Source organism: Lithobates pipiens, unplaced genomic scaffold (assembly GCF_037356315.1).
Source record: "Lithobates pipiens isolate NorthernLeopardFrog02 unplaced genomic scaffold, aLitPip1_a1.2 Scaffold_18, whole genome shotgun sequence".
Classification (NCBI taxonomy): Eukaryota; Metazoa; Chordata; class Amphibia; order Anura; family Ranidae; genus Lithobates; species Lithobates pipiens.
Window position 1 is genome coordinate 241,131,713 of NW_027507758.1, and position 23,496 is coordinate 241,155,208.

Sequence of the window (23,496 nt, forward strand, 5' to 3'; positions counted from 1 at the left end):
TTTACACCCGATCACCAGTCCTCTGTACAATGACACAACAATAGTCCCAGGTGCTGGTTCAGGCTCCTGATGCTCCTAGCAATGTTGTAAGGCACTGGATCTCTTGCTGATGGCCGATCGAGATGACTGGGATCAAAACTCGCAAGGTGAACAGGCAGTGGCCGACCCGATACCCAGATGGGTATCTCGATACCTGAAAGGCCTGGGTCATCTCTGCTGAGCTGAGTGGTGCTGGGCTGCCGAGTAGGGTCCCTAGACTAAATAGTAGTGTACCACATGGCTGTCTCTGCTCCTGGCTCCCCTCAGGCGTCCTCACTCCTCCGTCTCCAGGCAACACTTTCCTGGCAGTCTGGCTCTCTCTCTCTCTCTCTGAGGTGGAGTTCCACCACACAGTCCCGTTACCTCACTACGCCTGTCCTCTACCACCTTTCCTCACGGTAACTCTCTTGGTAGTCTCCAGAGAATTGCGTCTTTCTCCCCCTTTGTTGGGGCACATAGTTCCTGGTATCAGCGTATGTCTCTCTCCTCACTCTGTCACCTCAGTTCCTTCCCTCACACGCTCCTCCTTTCCTCACTGTTAAGTGTCACTGTGTCCCAGCAAAGGACTTTTTGAGCCTCGTTATCTCCCTTTTTTTTTACGCAATCTCCTCTCCTCTGTATCCTGTCAGCACTCTCTCTTTCATTCACCCCAGTGTTTCCCTCTCTGATGCTGGTACCTCAGATAGCTTTCCTCACTTCCTGAAACTCCCCTTTTTTTCCAGGCTGCTCTGTGTCTCTGAATTTTTTTCTGACAGGACAAGTCAGCATCTCAATGTCTCCATCTTGTGGCCAAAAGGAGAAATTGCATTACAACATGCCTGCTACACACGATAACCCAAAATTTTAAAAATCCACTTGTCACAGGGACAGAACGTGAGGTGAGAAATTATAAAGGTATAAAGGAAATTATAAAAAGGTAAATTCGTTTTGTATTTGCCCTGAGTGGTCAGGGATAATGTGTGTATACTGTGATTACCTTTAGATATAAAGAAATAAAAAGTGAGGTGAAATTTTCTGAACAGGGGCACAGACAGCTAAACAAACCTTATAGGGGTGTTAACCCTTCCCAATTCTATCTGGCTGGAGTTACACTTAGTATTAATAGTTCATTTGTATGTAAGTTGGAACAGGTACACTTACATACAAATTAAGAACAAACCTACCGAACCTATAAGGCGTATATACGCAATATACTAAAAAATATATTTTTCTCTGTTTTAGGATAGAGGAAGGTTTACAACAACTGTCAGGTAAACTTGTATACTTCCTCTACTGTCTTCAGTGTTATGTGACAGGCTGCATAGGAGAAGGCTGCTGGAGGTGGCAGGACAACATTCTGCCGTGTAACGGCAGAAAAAAAGCCCTGCTTTTAACCAATCAAATTAATCAATCCATTCTAATCAATGTTTGAAATAGACACATAAAGATTTTCATGTGAGTAAAGCAGATCACTTTCTAAAATCAATAGGTATGCATCATTTTGATTTGTTAAGAGTTATTACAAGGTATAGGGTTCTATCAGATGACTGTTGGATAATTTAAAGTGTATCTATAGTCAAAAGGGAAGGCATTGGACACATTTCCCTACACTTCCTGTCCCAGAGACACAAGTTAGAGGAAATCTCCCAAAGTGAGAGGATGTTTCCTCTTGAATAGTTTTCTCTGGAACAGGTATCCCTATTGGAAGATCTAATCTTATTCCAGGGACAACTCTAAACTTTTATAGTTCCCCTCATTTTCTTTCTTGGTGACAATGCTGAACCAGTGCAAACAGAAGTTTGAATCACATGGACAGCAATAAAAACTTGACAAAGGGTCTCAAACCAAGTACACACTATTAGTTTTTTACCGTTCAACCCAGTGCTGATTGTGAGCCGGTCGGATGCTGGTTTTCCAGCATGCACATCTGACAGAAGCTGGCCAAACCGCCAGCTTCTGATGGATCAGCTGGCATACACACGGGCCGAATGTTGGCCGGTGCTCGGCCCCTGTGTACGGTCCTTAATCCTTACCCACTCTATCCACACACAAAAAAAGGTATTGCCTAGAGCAGTGATTCTCAACCGGGGTTCCGTGGAACCCTTGGGTTCCTCCAGAGGTTGCTAGGGGTTCCTTCAGTATTGGGCAATTTCTGCCTCTTAGATAAGTTCTCACTGACACCATTGATCTTTTTAACTATCTGTAAGGAGGTGATTCTTCCCAATGACCACAAGTGTAAGGACCATTCTTCCCACTGACCATCACACTAATGTATCATGGGTTGTAGATTTCTCATTTTTAGCAGGGGTTCCTCAAGACCGGAGAACTATTTCAAGGGTTCCTCAGTGTTGAAAATGTTGAAAAAGGCTGGCCTAGAGATACACTTTAAGGAAGTTTCCCTATGCCATTTTTAACTACTGTATAACAACCACCCATCACCCTTGTCTTTTGAAATTTCAAATCAGGCTAATAGCAGGAGTTCCTGTATGGTTCTTAACCACTTGCCGACCACCGCACGCCGATGTACGTCGGCAGAATGGCACGGGCAGGCATAAGGGCTTACATGTACGTTCTTGCCTGCCCGCCGGTCGGGGGCCCGATCAGGCCCCCGCCCGGTGCCTGCGGTGGTCGGTATTCGTTCGGGAGCGATCCCGGACGAGGGGACGGCCATTCATTCATGGCCACCTCCTCGCGATCGCTCCCGGCGAATGAAAATGTCCGGTGACATCATTTCCTCTCCTGTAATGTAAACACAGGAGAGGAAGTGATGTATTCTCTCCTCCGTGTCGGTATTTTTCGTTCCGGCACCGAGGAGAGAGGTTCGGTGAGTTGCACCAACACACCCCACATACAGTAGAACATGCCAGGCACACTCACACCCCCCCTTTACCCCCCGATCACCCCCCAATTACCCCTGCCCCCCCCCCCCCCAGTCACAGTGACACCAATTGCTTTTTTTTTTTTTTGCATTGGTGTCATTTGTGACTGTAATAACTGTTAGGGCAGTTAGGGTTAGCCCCCTTTAGTTCTAAGGTACCCCCCTAACCCCCCCAATAAAGGTTTAACCCCGTGATCACCCCCCGTCGCCAGTGTCACTAAGGCTGGGTTCACATTGCAGCGGTTTATGAGAACGGATGTGATTCGCACCGCACTGCAGTGCAAATCACATCCGATCTCTGTGCGATTCGAGTTCAGCCATACAGATAGTATGGCTGAATTCGTGTCGCACCCGCCGCACCCGCCGCAAACTCGCACGGGACCCTTTTTTTGGTCCGCAGCAGAATCGGATCGCATGGGTGTTCACACCATGCGATCCGAGTTTGCAGATCGCACTGCGATATGCGAACTGATCTGGGGGTGTCATTAACATTTCACTGACACTCCCAGCAGTTCGCATAGGGCAGTGTGAACTGCCGCCGGGAGGCATGTGATGCGGGAACCCGCCGCGGATTCGTGGCGTTCCCGCATCGCTCCAGTGTGAACCCAGCCTAATAAGCGATCGTTTTTCTGATCACTGTATTAGTGTCACAGGTGACGCTAGTTAGGCAGGTAGGTATTTAGGTTCGCCGCAGCTTTTTATAGCGCCAGGGACCCCCATATACTACCGCATAAAGCCCCCTGATTGCCCCCTAGTTAACCCTTTCACCAGTGATCACCATATAACTGTTACAGGTGACGCTGGTTGGTTAGTTATTTTTTTTATAGTTTCAGGGCACCCGCCATTTATTACCTAGTCTCACTAGTGTACCCCTAAATTTAGGGGTGTCTACTTTCCAAAATTGGGTCATTTGGGGGGGGTTTGTGCCATCTTGGCATTTTATGGCCTTCAAAACTGTAACGCCCTTAGAAAGCCTGAAGGCGGTGCTTGGTTTTCGGGGTCCCGTACGCGGCTAGGCTCCCAAAAAGTCCCACATATGTGGTATCCCCGTACTCAGGAGAAGCAGCAGAATTTATTTTGGGGTGTCATTTCACATATGCCCATGGCATGCATGAGCAATATATCATTTAGTGACAACTTTGTGAAAAAAAAAAAAAAAAAAAAGTTTGTAATTTTCCCGCAACTTGTGGCAAAATATAAAATATTCCATGGACTCAACATGCCTCTCAGCAAATAGCTTGGGGTGTCTACTTTCTAAAATGGGGTCATTTGTGGGGGTTTTGTGCCATCTTGGCATTTTATGGCCTTCAAAACTGTAATAGGTAGTGAGGAGTGAAGTCAAATATTTACGCCCTTAGAAAACCTGAAGGCGGTTCTTGGCTTTCGGGGCCCCGTACGCGGCTAGGCTCCCAAAAAGTCCCACATATGTGGTATCCCCGTACTCAGGAGAAGCAGCAGAATTTATTTTGGGGTGTCATTTCACATATGCCCATAGCATGTGTGAGCAATATATCATTTAGTGACAACTTTGTGAAAAAAAAATAAAAAAAAACTAAAGTTTGTAATTTTCCCGCAACTTGTGGCAAAATATAAAATATTCCATGGACTCAAAATGCCTCTCAGCAAATAGCTTGGGGTGTCTACTTTCTAAAATGGGGTCATTTGTGGGGGTTTTGTGCCATCTTGGCATTTTATGGCCTTCAAAACTGTAATAGGTAGTGAGAAGTGAAATCAAAAATTTACGCCCTTAGAAAACCTGAAGGCGGTGCTTGGTTTTCGGGGCCCCGTACGCGGCTAGGCTCCCAAAAAGTCCCACATATGTGGTATCCCCGTACTCAGGAGAAGCAGCAGAATTTATTTTGGGGTGTCATTTCACATATGCCCATAGCATGTGTGAGCAATATATCATTTAGTGACAACTTTGTGTAAAAAAAAAAAAAATATTTTTTTTTTGTCATTATTCAATCGCTTGAGGCAAAAAAATAAAATATTCAATGGGCTCAACATGCCACTTATCAATTTCCTTAGGGTGTCTACTTTCCAAAATGGGGTCATTTGGGGGGGTTTTGTACTGCCCTGCCATTTTAGCACCTCAAGAAATGAGATAGGCAGTCGTAAACTAAAAGCTGCGTAAATTCCAGAAAATGTACCTTAGTTTGTAGATGTGACAACTTTTGCGCAAACCAATAAATATACAATTATTGACTTTTTTTTTACCAAAGACATGTGGCTGAATACATTTTGGCCTAAATGTATGACTAAAATTGAGTTTATTGGATTTTTCTAATAACAAAAAGTAGAAAATATCATTTTTTTTCAAAATTTGCGGTCTTTTTACATTTATATCGCAAAAAATAAAAATCGCAGAGGCAATCAAATACCATCAAAAGAAAGCTCTATTTGTGGGAAGAAAAGGACGCAAATTTTGTTTGGGTACAACATTGCATGACCGCGCAATTACCAGTTAAAGCAGCGCAGTGCCAAATTGTAAAAAGACCTCTGGTCATTTACCAGCAAAATGGTCCGGTCTGAAGGTGGTTAAAATGACAAAGAAACGGAACAGCGTGACTGATTCAAATTTGTCGTATCTGCTGATAAGATTAGAGTCATATTTAGTGAATTGAGAGGGGGCTGGGAAGTGTTTAGCCAGACAAAATGCAGCTATAGCTCAGTGTATTTCAGAAGAATAAAGCAGTGACTCATTACAGAAATGACTGTAGGCTCAAAAAAAAAAAGAGTCCCCTCTTCAGGATAAGGCAGCCATGTATTCTTAACTGGAGGGCTGACTGCACAGAAAATAATAATTATTCATAAACAGACTGGGCCATTTCTGTGAGACAGTGTTTTGAATCAAGTTCCCCTAAGGAAGCTTATCAATGAAACAAATGTTTCAGATGTAAAACAAAGCTTTTATCTCCTATGAAGTCAACTACATTCTATACCAATTCACCCTGCAAGTTTTCATTAGGTCAGGTTCACTTATGTGCAGTGCATTTGCGTCCTCACATAGCAGCTACACCACCCCATTTGAATAGACTGCTGTATCCGCAAGAAATGTGGGAAAAAAAGTCCCCAATTTTTTTATTTTTTTTATTGCACTGCGCCCACTCTAATGGTTCTGCAGCCTCATATGAACTGGTGCAGCACAAAAGCATGCAACATTTGCTGATGCATGGGGGTGCCCTTCTTGGAAAATAGACAGTCCAAGGTATTTAATAAGAGGCATGGCAAGTTTTTGGAAGTTGTAATTTTTTTTGTCACAATTTTTTGAAAAATTAAGAAATTGAATAAAACTTGTTTTTTGTTCACAATTGTTTTTACTGTCACCAATGCAGTACATCGTCATCAGGGAAAAAAACTTAAATAATATTTAGTTCCATTTTTTAAAGATTTTTTAGCTTCCTCCTATTGTATTTGTCAAGAAAGACGTTCTGGTAATCCAGCTGCTTGTGGAAGATCTTTGCGCAGAATTCCTATCAGAAGAGCCAACCGGCGCACGAAGATGCGCGATAGTGCGGACGGGCGCACACGAGTGTGACAGCACTTGGTGCCAAGAAGCTTATTTAAAGGAGACTGTCCCCATGCCTTCTTGCTGTCCGGTCTACAGTGTTCTCTGAGACCCTTGCTACTTGTTACCTACTTACCTGATTCCTGTCTACCTGACCTGTTCCTGACTACTCCTGTTTGCTGCCAGTCTCCGACCCCGGGTTGTCCCGACTACTCTTCTGCCTCTCCCTTTGGTTTGATTGCTGCCCACTTGTTACTGACCCGGCCTGCACCCCGACGACTCTCCTGCTTCTGTCTGGTACCTGCTCTGGTCAGTGTTGACCTGGCCTGTCTAACTTTGCCAGTGTTCCTGCCGAACTACAGAACACCTCCTCGCTGTCTGCTGTTCCAGTGTTTCTGCCGATCTACAGAACACCTCCTCACTGTCTGCTGTTCCAGAGTCCCTGCCAAGCTACACAGCACCTCCTTGCCACCTGCTGTTCCAGTGTTCCTGCCAAGCTACAGTGCACCTTCTTCCAGCCTGCTGTTCCAGTGTTCCTGCCGATCTACAGAACACCTCCGTGCTACCTGTTGTTGTGCTACGGAACTCCTCCCGGCTGTCTGTTGTATTCGAGTCATCTGTTCCAGCCCACTGTTCCTGTCAGTCCCCCTTCAGCCACTTCAGAGGTCCGGACTAGCCCCAGCACCTGCCACCTGTCAGGCAGTTGTGCTCCTTTGCACTCTTGAGTCCCTGTTTCCTCTACCAGGAGCTCTCGAGCCAGAGGCATACGAGAGGACGCTCGGTGCATTCTGGGCTCCATCACCAGGTACGTGACAGTGATCTGTGATTGGCTACCGCTAAGCACATGGTACAGGGTGGCAGGTACCATGTGATAGCTGTGGGCCAATCACAGCATCATAGAAAGCAATCATAAATGGAAGGCATTCACGACTGTTTTGTTTACATGTAATCATGTGGTTGCTATGTACCCAGTGCCGTGATGGTCACAGTGGTTATGGGATCAGGCTGCTTCATGCCCCAGGGGGTGCACCAATGCGCATGTGCGTCAGGACATACCAGTTTGTGCCTGCAACTGCTGACTGCTCACTGGAAATGTACTGTGGGCAGGCAGCCGGTGTTTAACCAGTTACCGACCACCGCACGCTGATATACGTCGGCAAAATGGCAGCAGTGGGCAAATGGGCGTACCTGTATGTCCCCTTTAAGAGCCGGGGATAGTTTGTGACCGCTCCCGCGTGACCGGCGGACTCGATGTCCGCTGGTCTCCCGGCGATCGCATTACGGAGCCTCAGAACGGGGACGTGCCTTTGTAAACAAGGTACTTCCCCATTCTGGCTTGTGTCATGACAGAGATCACTGCTCTCTGTCTTCGACAGCAGTGATTGCTGTCATGTGACTAGTAGCCCATTCCCCCACAGTTAAAATCACTCCTTAGGACACACTTAACCCCATCATTTCAAAATTGTTGCTCTTTTTTTGTAACATGTAACATGTTGCAAAGGTCTATAAGTTCACTGAAGCTGGCTATCCCCCTGCTGACCAAAGAAGAGTTGTACAGTTAAACATTAACCGCTTCAGCCCCAGAAGATTTTACCCCCTTCCTGACCAGAGCACCATTCCCCCCACAGTTAAAATCACTCCCTAGGACACACTTAACCCTGTCATTTCAAAATCGTTGCTCTTTTTTTGGTAATAGCGCAAAAAATAAAAACCGCAGAGGTGATCAAATACCACCAAAAGAAATCTCTATTTGTGGCAAAAAAATTACGTCAAAATTGTCAGTTAAAGCGACGCAGTGCCGACTCGCAAAAAATGCTCTGGTCAGGAAGGGGGTAAAATCTTCTGGGGTTGAAGCAGTTAATGTTTAACTGTACAACTCTTCTTTGGTCAGCAGGGGGATAGCCAGCTTCAGTGAACTTATAGACCTTTGCAACATGTTACATGTTACACCCATATTTAGGGTGAACAAACCAGCCCCCCCGATCCCCCCGCTCTGACAACTAGCAGGGATCTTCTCCCCTCCGCCCAGTCACATTTCTCATTCACTCAGTCCTCTGTCAATGGAAAATTACAAGTCCTGACAGCCTTTGCAGCTGTCAACTTGTAGTTTCCAATTAACTACCACGGTGCTATCGAGCACCGTGGTAGTTCATAGAGTCTTCCAGTCAGATTGTATCTGCTTGCCCATATGATGTACAGACACACTGATACACTGACAGCTCTGCAGGAGACTTTCATGGCACCAGCGATTTTACCTGCAAAAAAATGTGCATTTATTATTTTTTGTTAAAAGGTGAACTTATTTAATGCAGCACACTTGGAGCCCCAGGAGTTGTAGTTTGAAGCAGCAATCATGTATGGACACAACTAGCTTTCTGAACTACAGGTCCCACAAGTCCCTATATGAGCAAGAGGAGTCTGAGAGATGTTTTTTTTCATTGAATTGAAAGCCAAGGCTCTTAGCACCATGGGAGTCCAAGCATCTAGACCTGTTGGAGTGAGCGAGAGAAAAGAGGCAGCCAAAGAAAGCCTGGTGGTAGAAAGGAGATTGCTGGGATCAGCACCACTGTCCATCTGGTCTACTTTGTGGAAAAGCGACGGAGAGACCAGAGCATTCGCCAGACCCTCTGTTTCCACTGTTCAAGTTACAGCTAACCTAGAGCCAGACCGAAGGGGTTCCTTCCATCGCAAGATCCTTTTGCCACATTGGGGAGTAGGAGAGAGGGCCACCCGCCCATCATGTACTGTTAGCAATAGATAAGCTGTTGAGTGCAGGACAACCATAGCATCCAGCCCATGTACTCTATCACACTTAAGCTCATGCCGCACCACTATCAACTCAGGACTAGGGTCATATCGAATCATTATTCTTATCTTCTGCCCACGTCTATTCCACCTTGTACTGAACTGGGGTGTACCTGTTATCATCCCTCTGCTCGCAGAGTTGAAGGACTATCGGACTATCGTAAGTGCATCAACACTAAATGGTCCCCCACATAAGCTGGCAGAAGACTAATTTAAAGGACTGACTCTACCATTTCCCTTACAGATTCCATCTTATATTCCTATATCTTTGTTTATATTGACTCAAATTTAACTGTGCTTTCCCAGCTGGTTTAGGCCTAGCATCACCATCACTAGTGCACATTAGCGGTATAGCTCAGATACTTTTGGATGGCATTTCTACTGTTTATGCTGGTCTGGGCAGTCTATGGCCATTTATATCTAGCCCTCACAGCTAGTGATCCTTTCTACTAAACGGTGCTATAACTGTGTTCCTAAACTGTTTCTGATTTGCAATGGATGGGGGAGGTAAAAGATATAAGGAGAATTATTACCCATGAGCATTACACACTGTACACTTCCATGCCAGACTGTAGCGGCAAACCTGACATTCATGACAGACCCTGTGGCTGCAGCCATTGCAAACAGCCCCTCTGTTCACAATTCTTCCGAGGGCTTTCTGGCAGCGAGCACAAGACCTCTCTCGGTATTCTTGGCTTGCACTTTTGGCACCCTTCCATCGAAGCTGTTGTAAATGTGTTTTCAATTTTCTGCATCAAATAACAGAAAGGACATAAACAGACATAAATGGAACAGTGATGCCCACTGGTACAAATAATCAACGATAACAATAAGAACATTCTAGAAGAAACACATACCCAAGTGAAATGTTCCAAAAGAACCCCCCATTTAAACTCAGTAGGCCTTTTATAATCAGCTTCATCAGCTGTTTTAACCACACTTTTTCAGCAGCTGTTGCCAACACATAATTTTTATTCTTTGTTAAGCAGCTACTAAAGGTTCTCACCTCCAACACTAACAGCTCCTCATCTCCGATATATACCTACTGATCAACACAGGGTAGTGGAACAAGGAAGGGTTGAGGTATCTTTGAAGTGTGAACTGGGTGCAACTCCACCCAGCTCAATGGGGAAATAACTGGGTCTCAGAGGACAGACTGGAGCAGAGTTTTAATTTGCACCATTGTGTTGATGAAAGCTTAGTAGTATATATTTGGCACCCATTTCTGTAAACATTGGCAAAGAAAAAGGTTGCTTTAGAGCTTGGATATACTATTTTGTGCATATTGTACAGGAATACTCGTTAAAGGGTTAGTTCACCTGTCTATGCAAGTAAGTGGTGTCTGCAAATAAAAAAACAAACTGTACAGTCCTGAGTAAAGTGGAATAATGCCCCTCCCATAGCTGTAGGCCATTTATGTACCCCCTAAAGCTTGGCTGAAATACTCCCACGATGTTGCTAGGATGTTGCTAAGAGAGGCCTACTTGTTTCTGCCCATCTCCACCATCACAGTGAGCTATTTGTATGATTCAAACCCCCTCACATGCTCTCTCTCCCCTGATGCAGTAGCTCTGAGCTCAGCGTTTGAGAGCTCACTTCTGTGATGGCGGAGGTGAGCAGTGATGACTAGGCTTCTCTTAGCAACATCCTATCAACATTCTGGGAGTATTCCAGTCAGGCTCCAGGTGGTACATAAATGGCCTACATCTATAGCAAGGTCATTATTCAACTTTAGTCAGAACTGCACAGTTTATTTTTATCTACAAACATCCCTTATTTGCATTGGCAGTTTTTTGGTAAAGTTGACCTAACCCTTTAAATAGGCACTCTGTTTAGCTGACTTTTGTCATTGTACGTGGAGTCCCAGAGTTGTCTGTATAACACATAAGGGGTTGATTTACTAAAACTGGAGAGTGCAAAATCTGGTGCAGCTCTACATAGAAACCAATCAGCTTTCAAGGTTTTTTTTCAAAGCCTAATTAAACAAGCTGAAGTTAGAAGCTGATTGGCTACCATGCATAGCTGCACCAGATTTTGCACTGTCCAGGTTTAGTAAATTAACCCCATAAGAGTTTAAATCCAAATAACATCATTATAGCTGTATTAAACCCAAAACTAAAATGTAATAAATTGCAGCTTTCCAATCATAAGATTTGGTGGCTGCGTTAGTTTTCTTTTACCCCTTCTGTTTTCACCTGGTGATCAGTAACACGCCTCCTGTATTAGAGTGCCCCCACTCTGGATGAATCAGTACAGGGGCACCTTTGGACAGCAGCATTGTCAGTCTTGGAGCAGAGGAGTGTTAAATGTACTAGCAGAATAAAATATACTAACAAATTGAAACCAAGCTCAAACTCACATTTTATCATCAGTTACAGCAAACAGTTTGTTTCCTTTGGGATAAAGGTTTTACAAATAAAAGCTGATCATTGTAAGCACCTATGTCAGTGGTAAATGGTATGTATCATCCCTGTAATCTGATACTTCTGGAAGAGAGCTTGGTTCTTTTGAAAAGCGACAGATTTACTGGCTGGATCATCAGATGAAAACACAAGGGAAAAAAAGTACAAAGAGAAAACAAATGTAGCCATAACAACTAATAATTGATATGCTGCAATATAAATGTATGCTTTTGGGTTTAATACAACTTTAATATCTATAAGAGTAATAGCATATCAATAACCCTTTTGGATTAGTAGCTGAATTGGACCATTACATAGTTGGTCTCCAGTTATTGTTCTATGTGCAGTATAATTATTTTGTTTTGTGCTACCTATTAGGCAATCCAGTGCCAGGTCTCCTCTCTGACACATAGCTGCCGGCACTTTTCGGTTACACCAAGAACATACGGGTGATGTGGCTAATGGGTAAACTCCTAATTGGTGGCTGCTTCAAAATTATGATGCAACATACAGCCCAGCGTTCAAGAACGTGTCACTACACCTAAGCTGAGCCCCCCTCCCCATACCTCCAGTGTCTGCCGCCTGTGTTCCCCATGCATATCAGTGATGGTGAACCCTACAGTCCTGGGCCTCCAGTGACCCCTGTACCCCTGTGCTGCACCCTCCTGTGGTCCCAGTGTTTTTTGTGACATCAGCACTATGGTGCCTCCAGTGACCCCTGAGCACCCCAACAGCCCCAGTTTATCCACTGATCCCTGTACTTCTGTGCCTCCAGTGACCCCTTGTGCTCCTGTGTCATCAGTGACCCCTGTACCCCTGTGCATCCAGTGACCCCTTGTGCGCCCGTGTTATCAGGGACCCCTTTACCCCTGTGCATCCAGTGAACCCTTGTGCTCCTGTGTCATCAGTGACCCCTGTATTCCTGTGCATCCAGTGACCCCTTGTGCTCCTGTGTCATCAGTGACCCCTGTACTCCTGTGTCATCAGTGACCCCTGTACTCCTGTGTCATCAGTGACCCCTTGTGCCCCTGTGTCATCCGTGACCCCTGTACTCCTGTGCATCCAGTGACCCCTGTACTCCTGTGCCTCCAGTGACCCCTGGTGCTCCTGTGCCTCCAGTGACCCCTCCACTCCTGTGCATCCAGTGACCCCTCCACTCCTGTGCATCCAGTGACCCCTTTACTCCTGCGCTGCACCCCGCCTCCCCTGTGGTCCTAGTGTCTCTTGTGACATCAGCACTATGGTGCCTCCAGTGACCCCTAAGCACTCAAACAGCCCCAGTTTACCCACTAACCCCTGTACTCCTGTGCCTCCAGTGACCCCCTGTGCTCCTGTGTCATCAGTGACCCCTGTACTCTTGTGCATCCAGTCACCCCTCGTGCTCCTATGTCATCAGTGACCCCTGTACCCCTGTGCATCCAGTGACCCCTTGTGCTCCTGTGTCATCAGTGACCCCTGTACTCCTGAGCCTCTAGTAACCCCTTTTGCTCCTGTGTTATCAGAGACCCCTGTACTCCTGTGCATCCAGCAACCCCTTGTGCTCCTGTGTCATCAGTGACCCCTGTACATCCAGTGACCCCTTGTGTGCCTGTGTTATCAGGGACCCCTTTACCCCTGTGCATCCAGTGACCCATTGTGTTCCTGTGTCATCAGTGACCCCTGTACTCCTGTGCCTCCAGTGACCCCTTGCGCTCCTGTGTCATCAGTGACCCCTGCATTCCTGTGCATCCAGTGACCCCTTGTGCTCCTGTGTCATCAGTGACCCCTGTACTCCTGTGTCATCAGTGACCCCTTGTGCCCCTGTGTCATCAGTGACCCCTGTACTCCTGTGCATCCAGTGATCCCTGTACTCCTGTGCCTCCAGTGACCCCTGGTGCTCCTGTGCCTCCAGTGACCCCTCCACTCCTGTGCATCCAGTGACCCCTTTACTCCTGCGCTGCACCCCGCCTCCCCTGTGGTCCTAGTGTCTCTTGTGACATCAGCACTATGGTGCCTCCAGTGACCCCTAAGCACTCAAACAGCCCCAGTTTACCCACTAACCCCTGTACTCCTGTGCCTCCAGTGACCCCCTGTGCTCCTGTGTCATCAGTGACCCCTGTACTCTTGTGCATCCAGTCACCCCTCGTGCTCCTATGTCATCAGTGACCCCTGTACCCCTGTGCATCCAGTGACCCCTTGTGCTCCTGTGTCATCAGTGACCCCTGTACTCCTGAGCCTCCAGTAACCCCTTTTGCTCCTGTGTTATCAGAGACCCCTGTACTCCTGTGCATCCAGCAACCCCTTGTGCTCCTGTGTCATCAGTGACCCCTGTGCATCCAGTGACCCCTTGTGTGCCTGTGTTATCAGGGACCCCTTTACCCCTGTGCATCCAGTGACCCATTGTGTTCCTGTGTCATCAGTGACCCCTGTACTCCTGTGCCTCCAGTGACCCCTTGTGCTCCTGTGTCATCAGTGACCCCTGTACTCCTGTGCCTCCAGTGACCCCTTGTGCCCCTGTGTCATCAGTGACCCCTGTACTCCTGTGCATCCAGTGACCCCTGTACTCCTGTGCCTCCAGTGACCCCTGGTGCTCCTGTGCCTCCAGTGACCCCTGGTGCTCCTGTGCCTCCAGTGACCCCTCCACTCCTGTGCATCCAGTGACCCCTTTACTCCTGCGCTGCACCCCGCCTCCCCTGTGGTCCTAGTGTCTCTTGTGACATCAGCACTATGGTGCCTCCAGTGACCCCTAAGCACTCAAATAGCCCCAGTTTACCCACTAACCCCTGTACTCATGTGCCTCCAGTGACCCCCCTGTGCTCCTGTGTTATCAGTGACCCCTGTACACTTGAGCATCCAGTCACCCCTCATGCTCCTATGTCATCAGTGACCCCTGTACCCCTGTGCATCCAGTGACCCCTTGTGCTCCTGTGTCATCAGTGACCCCTGTACTCCTGTGCCTCCAGTATACCCTTTTGCTCCTGTGTTATCAGGGACCCCTGTACTTCTGTGCATCCAGCGACCCCTTGTGCTCCTGTGTCATCAGTGACCCCCGTACCTGTGTGCATCCAGTGACCCCTTGTGCTCCTGTGCATCCAGTGACACCTGTACTCCTGTGCATCCAGTCACCCCTTGTGCTCCTGTGTCATCAATGACCCCTGTACCCCGTTGTGCATCCAGTGACCCCTTGTGCTCCTGTGTCATCAGTGACCCCTGTACTCCTGTGAATCCAGTGACCCCTGTACCCCTGTGCATCCAGTGACCCCTTGTGCTCCTGTGCCTCCAGTGACCCACGCACCCCTGTGCCGCACCCCCCTCCCCTGTGGTCCTAGTGTCTCTTGTGACATCAGGACTATGGTGCCTCCAGTGAACCCTGAGCACTCCAACAGCCCCAGTTTATCCACTGATCCCTGTACTCCTGTGCCTCCAGTGACCCCTTATGCTCCTGTGTCATCAGTGACCCCTGTATTTCTATGCATCCAGTGACCCCTTGTGCTCCTGTGTCATTAGTGACCCATGCACTCCTGTCTCATCAATGACCCCTGTACTCCTGTGCCTCCAGTGACCAATTGTGCTCCTGTGTCATCAGTGAGTCCTGCACTCCTGTGCCTCTAGTGACCCCTTGTGCCCCTGTGTCATCAGTGACCCCTCCACTCCTGTGCATCCAGTGACCCCTTGCACTCCTGTGTCATCAGTGACCCCTTGTGCTCCTGTGTCATCGGTGTCCACAGCACTCCTGTGTCTCCAGAGACAACTGCACTCCCATGCCTCCAATCACCCCTGCACTGCTCTTCCTCCAAGGACCCCTGCACTCCTCTGCCACCAGCGAGCTCCCTGCAATCCCAGTGTCTTCAGAGACATCAGCTCCTCTGTGCCTCTGTGTTCCCTGTTTCCCCCGGGCCCCTGTGCCAACAAATAGGAAAATTTCCAACAGCCATAGGTATACTTCATGTCCTAAAACATCACTGGAACATAGGTAACATTGAAAAATTATATGAATGTCAAATAACTAATTTTCTGTAGAAATACTGTATACAGTTTATGTTTTCATGACCACATATTGTTTTATATAGTTGAAAAACAATATTTAACTACCTTCTACCTGCAGACAGTGAAAGCTGTTTGTACAAGTGCTAACTAGCTGGATAAGGAATTGTATACTTTTAAATTCTTTCTTTAGCTATACAATTTTAAAGGAGTGCAAAAAGATCTACATCTCCCCGTTTATATTTCAACACCCCTATGTATAGTAGATTACAATTAAATATGCACAATACCTTATTCTTTCCTCTTCTGATTTTTGAAGTGCCTGGTCTCGATATAGGACATCAAGAACCTTTTCTCTTTCAAGTTCCTTCATCCAGCTCAGATCAAAATCAACAGCCATCTTTGGTCAGGTCCAGCAATATCTCCACCACCTTCTATTATGTTCTTTTTAGCTGTAATGCAGCTTTCATAGATGTCAGTACTTGATTGAAGTTACTTCTCTATTTGCTTAATGTGCCATTATCCTGAGACAGAAGAGAACATCTACTCAGCAGGGAAGTACTGAATTATCAAGCTTAACTTTTCCCATCTCTGGAACAATGCAGACAAATCAATAACATTTCTACTCCGTCATTAACAATTCTGGGAGGACACCTTACCAGTCTTAAGATTTGGTTCATCTCTGCTTTTACCAAAGAATGTTCAGCGCAATACACGCCAAATGCAGCATGTTTATTTCCAAGATAATAAAAAAGGTGCATATTTAAAAAGAAAAAGAGCTCACCTATTCAGAAATAAAACAAAAATGTGGTTTCGTGTTGTTATTTCTGGTCTTAAACCCATAATGTAGCTGTGGGAAACATAACCACTTATTTGTGATAATGTGCCAGGACTAAGATGATATAATGTGCAGCAGCTAAGTGGAGCCATTCATTAGGCACAGCTTGCAGACCAAATGAAATAGCTTCGCTTTCAGCACTCAGCATCCATTGTAGATGCAGAAAGTTGGTCTCCTCTAGAGTTATAGGTTTGCACAGCAGCAAACGTTTTATTGTATACAATGCTATCAAGAGGTATGATTTCAGTTGTGTTTTGTGTACTGTGTACCATATTGTGCTTTAAGAAGTAATATCCAAGACAAACGAGCTGCATTAAATACAAATAAGGCATCCAGAGTGGTGTTTGTCAAACGTCTGGGTATTTGCTATGCATAATTCTGCATTAAAGTATATTAAAGTACAGCCAAGAAATGTTTCTTTAGTTTTGTCCAGTTAAGGTTATTGATTTCCCACCACTTTCTGTACTGAGAAAATTGTAAAAAGGACCAATAGCAAGGGTTAATCTCCCCACTGGGGATACAGATAGCAATAAAAACCTGATAGATATTCTCAATCTTACACATTATATCCAAAACTAAGAAAAGGTTTTAACTTGAAATACATTTTAATGCATAATAAATTAAAGCAATATAGTGCCTTGAAAAAGTATTCATACCCCTTGAAATTTCCCAAATTTTTCTCATGTTACAACCAAAAACGTAAATGTAATTTATTTGGATTTTATGTGATAGACCAACTCAAAATGACAGTACTGAGTTAATACTTTATAGAACCACCTGTCGCTGTAATTACAACTGCAAGTCTTTTTGGGCATGTCTCTACCAGCTTTGCACATCCTTCTTTGCAGATTAGCTCAAGCTCTGTCAGATTGGATGGAGAGCGTCTGTGAACAGCAATTCTCATTTGGATTTAGGTCTGGACTTTGACTGGGCCGTTATAACACAAATATGCTCAGAAACAAAAGCCCACATACAAAACTATTCAACACATTGTCACTGAATTCTGTCATTTGAGAATTTTCATATGGCGAGTAAGTGCTTCACTTTTGACATGAGACTAGCATGCAACTAAAAACCGTTTGTCCAAAAATCTGATTGTGTGTATGAGGCTTAACTTTCACACTGATACACTAATAAACACTTTTTTATTTTTTTTTATTTTTTACCAAAGCAAGTAACAGTATCAATTTTGGCCAAAATGTATGAAGAAAAATTTCTAATTTGCAAGATTGTATAACAGATACAAAGAAAAATGCGTTTTTTTCCCCAAAATGTTTGGTCTTTTTCCATTTATAGTGCAAAAAATGGAAAACCCAGTGGTGATTAAATGCCACCAAAGAAAGCTCTATTTGTGTGAAAACAAGGACAAAAATGTCATATGGGTACAGTGCTGCATGAATGAGTAAGGCCGAGTTCACACTGGTACGACAAATGCTCCGACATTGAGAGCTCATATCACATGATGTGTGAAAAGCAATATTTCCCTATGAGAACCGTCTTAACTGGTCCGACAAAAGTCGGTCCGACTTTGAAAATGCTCCCTGCACTACTTTGGACCGACTTTGATCCTACTTCAGCCCATTGTACATCACTGAAGTCGGATTGCGGTCTTAACTGATCTAACTTTCGCATGCGACTTGTGCTCTGATGATCTTGAAAGGGAACTCCACGCAAAATTGAAAAAAAACAGCATGGGTGCCCCTCCAAGAGCATACCAGGCCCTTCGGTCTGGTATGGATTTTAAGTGGCACCCCCATGCCAAAAAAACAGCATGGCGTCAGCGCCAAAATCCATACCAGATCTTTATCTGAGCACGCAGCCTGGCAGGTCAGGAAAGAGGGTGGGTACGAGTGAGCGCCCCCCCCCCCTCCTGATCCGTACCAGGCCTCATGCCCTCAACATGGGGGGGTGAGTGCTTTGGGGCAGGGGAGCACTATGACCCCCACCCCAAAGCACCTTGTCCCCATGATGATGAGGACAAGGGCCTCTTCCCGACAACTCTGGCCATTGGTTGTCGGGGGTCTGTAGTCAGGGAGCTTATCAGAATCTGGAAGCCCCTTTTAACTACTTTAATACAGGGCATTTTCACCCCCTTCCTGCCTAGGCCAATTTTCAGCGCTGTCGCACTTTGAATGACAATTGTGCGTTCATGCGACACTGTGCCCAAATGAATATAATTTTAGTTCCACACAAATAGAGCTTTCGTTTGGTGGTATATTATCACCTCTGCGCTATAAATAAAATAAGAGTCACAAGTTTGAAAAGAAACACAATAATTTTTTACTTTTTGCTATAATAAATATCCCAATTTAAAAAAAAAACAAACACATTTTTTCCTCAGTTTAGGCCGATATGTATTCTTCTACATATTTTTGGTAAAAAAAAAATCACAATAAGTGTATATTGATTGGTTTGCGCAAAAGTTATAGCATCTACAAAATAGGGGATAGATTTATGGCACAGGGCCCCCCTACCCCAAAGCACCCACCCATGAGGGCATGTGGTCTGGTATGGGTCAGGAGGGGGGGATGCTCTTTCGTCCGTCCCCACCCTCCTTTCCTGACCTGCCAGGCTGCTCGCTCAGATAAGGATCTGTTATGGATTTTGGGGGGTAACCTTCTCCTTTTTTTGGCATACGGAGTTCCCCTTAACATCCATGCCAGACCAAAGGGCCTGGTATGGTCTTGGAGGGGGAACCCATACCGTTTTTTTTTTAAATTTGGTGTGGAGTTCCCCTTCAAGAACATCAGAGCACAAAGTGCCTGAATTGTCGGGATCAAAGACGGATCCCCGTTCATTGAAGTCTGACGGATGTCCACAACTTTATCCCTGACCTGCCTGGTATGTTCATTGGTCTTCATGATGCTGTTTGTTCACTAAGGTTCTCTAAAAAACCTCTGAGGGCTTCACAGAACAGCTGTATTTAGATTGAGATTAAGTTACACGCAGGTGGACTCTATTTACTAATTTTAATTATTTTGTTTATGCTACTAAAGGCAGTGATCAGCGACTTATAATGGGACTGCGATAGTACAGCAGGCAATCAGACACTAACTGAAACTGAGTGGGAACTGACTAACTGCCACTTGTGATGGACTCTGGACACCATAACTGGGTATCTCCACCAAGAAGCTGCTTCCCAAACTCTGGAACACAAGATCAGTGAATCTGGCTATAGCTACCCCAAGAACTAGGCAATGCCAGTTTTAGAGCAAACCAGAATAAGAACTGTTTTAATGAACAAACTCACACAGAATATATACCCAGGAGGACATCCCCCTCCTGATCATATTACCCTAACAAAACAAACTGCACACAGAAATATAATTACCACCACCGACATATACTATAAAAATATTACATTAATTAGCCACCTGGACAATGTTGTGATTAATCAGAGATCTCCCCTTCAGGTCAGACTTGCTGTCACCGAGCTCACATAGTACAATACACATTATCATAAGTATAAACACAGAACACCTTCAGACAATAGCAGGAGACCTCCAGTAACAGACCTGCTCCTACATGTTACAGAGGCCAATGTGATCAGCTCTTTCAATGAACATGTATAGTCTTCATATATTTCTTGAGGGATACTGTTGATAAATATTACCGTCCTATTTACTTCATTAAAACTGAAGTAAACCAAACCATATTCTCAATGTCCATTAAGTAATTGTCCATCCTTCTCTCAGTCACCCTGTGCCCCTAATAGACACAGTGTAACTTACACATAAGAAGGGCATGGGGAGTCGAGACAGGGGTTTCTCAACCTCTCTACAGTAAGCTGGGTTCCATGAGCCCCCCCACCCAAAGTGACTCCATTCACACCAACAACATCACCAGTGACACTAATACAAATCAATACTAATACTAGACACTGTCACTCCTGGTGTGGGGGAAAAAGAAACACAGAGATTGTTCCCTCTGTACAGAGCCCTGCGTTGATTGTAAACACAGGATTCAGGGCTGTAATTGGACACAGCCAATCAGCAGGTCCCAGACTCCCACTCTGTACAATCATAGTGGGTATCAGTGTGGGGGGGGGGGGGCATTCTCAGTACAATGCAGGTTGGGCATATTGCAAGTGTTTAATGTTTTTATTGGATTTTCCCACATAAAACAGTGATACAAACAGTACAACTATTTTGATTAAAAAATAGTAAAATGGAATAAAAACAGAAAGGTGAAGATTAATATTTGATATGGGAAGCTGTCAAAATGCCTCAGATGGCAACAACAATGTAAGGCTGGATTCACACCTATGCATTTTTAGTGCTTTTTGCATTTTGCAGATTTGCACTACAGTCCATTTAACCTGGTTTTTACAGAATACGTTCTGTAGTGCAAATCTGCAAAATGAAAAAGCACTAAAAATGCATAGGTGTGAATCCAGCCCTAAAAGAGGAAGTTATTTCCTTACAGTAACCTGTGTAGGGGTCTTCCAACAGTAACCATGTAAGGGGTGTAGCACCCCCCCCCCCAAGGAACCACAAGTATAAAGGGATCACCCACCCTGCACAGCCAGGCACAGAATTTCCAAAGGTACTCTGAGTCAGAGAACAGTCCACGACTTTGTTTTGTTTTTTTATTGAGGGATAATAACTTGGGTAAGGATTGGAGATTATGGGATGCCCACTTGACTTAACAAAAACTCCAGGGACAAGAAATAAAAACCAAAAATATCCATGCTAATGAATGATAGTGTTAATAATAGCAACACAGCTGCTGACACAAATCTCCTGGCAAAAAGACAAAATAACATAAATCACAAAGTGCAGCGCTAAGAATTGATAAAAAGTCCCAATGTTGAGAAAATATGACATCTCAATAAAAATAGGTGTAGGTCCACACAAAGGAAAGTGCTGGGAAGTATCCGTCACCAAGTAGGAAAGGTTCACACTGACTCTTAGCCGTTGTACACACGGTCGGACATTCCGACAACCAAATCCGTCGGATTTTGTCCGACGGATCTTGTCCAAAACTGTTGCATACACACGGTCGGACAAAGTTGTTGGAAAATCCAATCATTCAGAACGTGATGACGTAATTTCGTTACGATGGGACTACGTTCAGGCTAGTAGCCAATAGCTTTGATGTAGGAATTTGATCTGAGCATGCGTGGCACTTTGTCCGATCGGAATTCTCTACACATGATCGGAGTATGTCCGATCGGAGCAGTTTGTCGGAAAATATTTCCGGCAAGTTGGAAAATTTGGTCCGACGGATATTCCGACGGAAACAGTCCGATGCATACCACACACAGTCGGAATATCCAACAAAACGCTCAGATCGGACACATTCCGACGGAATCTTCCAACCGTGTGTACAAGGGCTTACCCAAATGAGTGGTCTCCAATAAAAATTATCAATTTTTCCATCCAGTGTGATGGCCGGCTGTTGAGCTTGGTAACGTCATGTAACCCAACTCCTCACATTGAGTTTTGCGGTAACCAGACATCATCAAGGGCGTGTTTTTTTTATTGGACTGAAATGTGCTTTTTACTGCGTTTGTGTGTATTCTGGCCTTTGCTGTACTCTTAATAAATGTAATTGTCAGTAATACTGCACAATTAGGTTTTTTATACCTATTTACATGATGTCCTGATGTGATGAGAGTCTGTCTAAGGAAGATCCTATTGGTGTTCATGCAATCTATCTTCCAATGTGTATGGTGAAATCTAAGTGGAGGATTTTCAAGCATGTTTGACTGCTTTTGATAAAGTAGTCCACTCACTCAGTTTGATTGCCCTTCCCTGCTCTTTTTCCTTTTTAAGTGACCTGGTGCTCAAAACTAAACTGCATATTCCAGATGAGGTCTTACCAATGTACAATGGCAAAATTATGTCTTTATCTCTGAAGCCTATACCTCTTTTAATACAAGAAAGTATTTTGCTAATTTTAGAAATTGCTGCTTGGTACTGCATGCTATTATTAACCACTTAAGGACCGACTCACACCAATATACGTCGGTAGAATGGCACGGCTGGGCACAATCACGTACCTGTACGTGGCTCTTTAAGTGCCCAGCCGTGGGACGGGAGCGTGCCACCGGCGGCGTGCTCCCGACCCAGTCCTGAGCTCCGTGACCACGGGACCAGCAAACCTGATGTCCTGCAATCGGGTCACAGAGCTGAAGAACGAGGAGAGGTCTGTGTAAACAAACCTCTCCCCGTGCTTCCTAGTGTGGCCATCACTGATCGTCTGTTCCCTTTTATAGGGAAGAACGATCAGTGACGTCACATGCCAGGCCACGCCCCCTACAATAAAAAAAAAACATAACGTCATACATAACCCCTACACTGCCCCCTAGTGGTTAACTCCTTCACTGCCAGTGTCATTTACACAGGAATCAGTGCATTTAAATAGCACTGATTGTTGTATAAATGACAATGGTCCCAAAAATGTGTCAAAAATGTCTGATGTTTTCCGCAATAATGTCGCAGTCACAATAAAAATCGCTGATCGCCGACCATTGCTATTAAAAAAAAAATGTATAAAAATGATATAAAACTATCCCCTATTTTGTAAACACTATAACGCAAACCAATCAATAATCGCTAATTGCGTTTTTTTTACCAAAAATATGTAGAAGAATACGTATCGGCCTAAACTGAGGAAAAAACATTTTTTTTATATATTCTTTGGGGGTATTTATTATAGCAAAAAGTAAAAAATATTGAATTTTTTTCCAAAATTGTCGCTCTATTTTTGTTCATAGCGCAAAAAATAAAAACCACAGAGGTTATCAAATACCACCAAAAGAAAGCTCTATTTGTGGGAAAAAAAGGAATTTTGTTTGGGAGCCATGTCGCACGACCACGCAATTGTCAGTTAAAGCGACGCAGTGCCGAATCGCAAAAAGGGGCCTGGTCCTTTGGCTGCAAATTGGTCCGGGGCTTAAGTGGTTAAGTCTATAATTTACCAGAACACCCAGATCCTTGTCCACCATAGACTCCCCCAGCTGTTCTCCTCCTAGTATGTATGATGCATAATTCTTGCTTTATTCACTGCTTTATGAAGAGAGTTGAGCTCTTATAGGCCTAAGGCCTTACCTATTGTTTGCTTCACCGCAGTAAGGACA

General features: G+C 44.9%; 1 protein-coding gene across 2 annotated transcripts in view; it reads right to left on the reverse strand.

Annotated features, from left to right (window-relative positions):
• Window positions 1-23,496, reverse strand: part of SYTL3 (synaptotagmin like 3) — a 120,430-nt gene that overhangs the window by 57,563 nt on the left and 39,371 nt on the right. For both annotated transcript variants that reach the window (XM_077486730.1, XM_077486731.1), the window contains exons 2-3: window positions 15,865-16,098; window positions 9,743-9,958 (exon numbers count right to left, since the gene is read on the reverse strand). In XM_077486730.1, coding sequence (XP_077342856.1) covers window positions 9,743-9,958; window positions 15,865-15,974 — 326 coding nt within the window. In that variant the 5' untranslated portion in view covers window positions 15,975-16,098. The remainder of the gene's footprint in view (window positions 1-9,742; window positions 9,959-15,864; window positions 16,099-23,496) is intronic.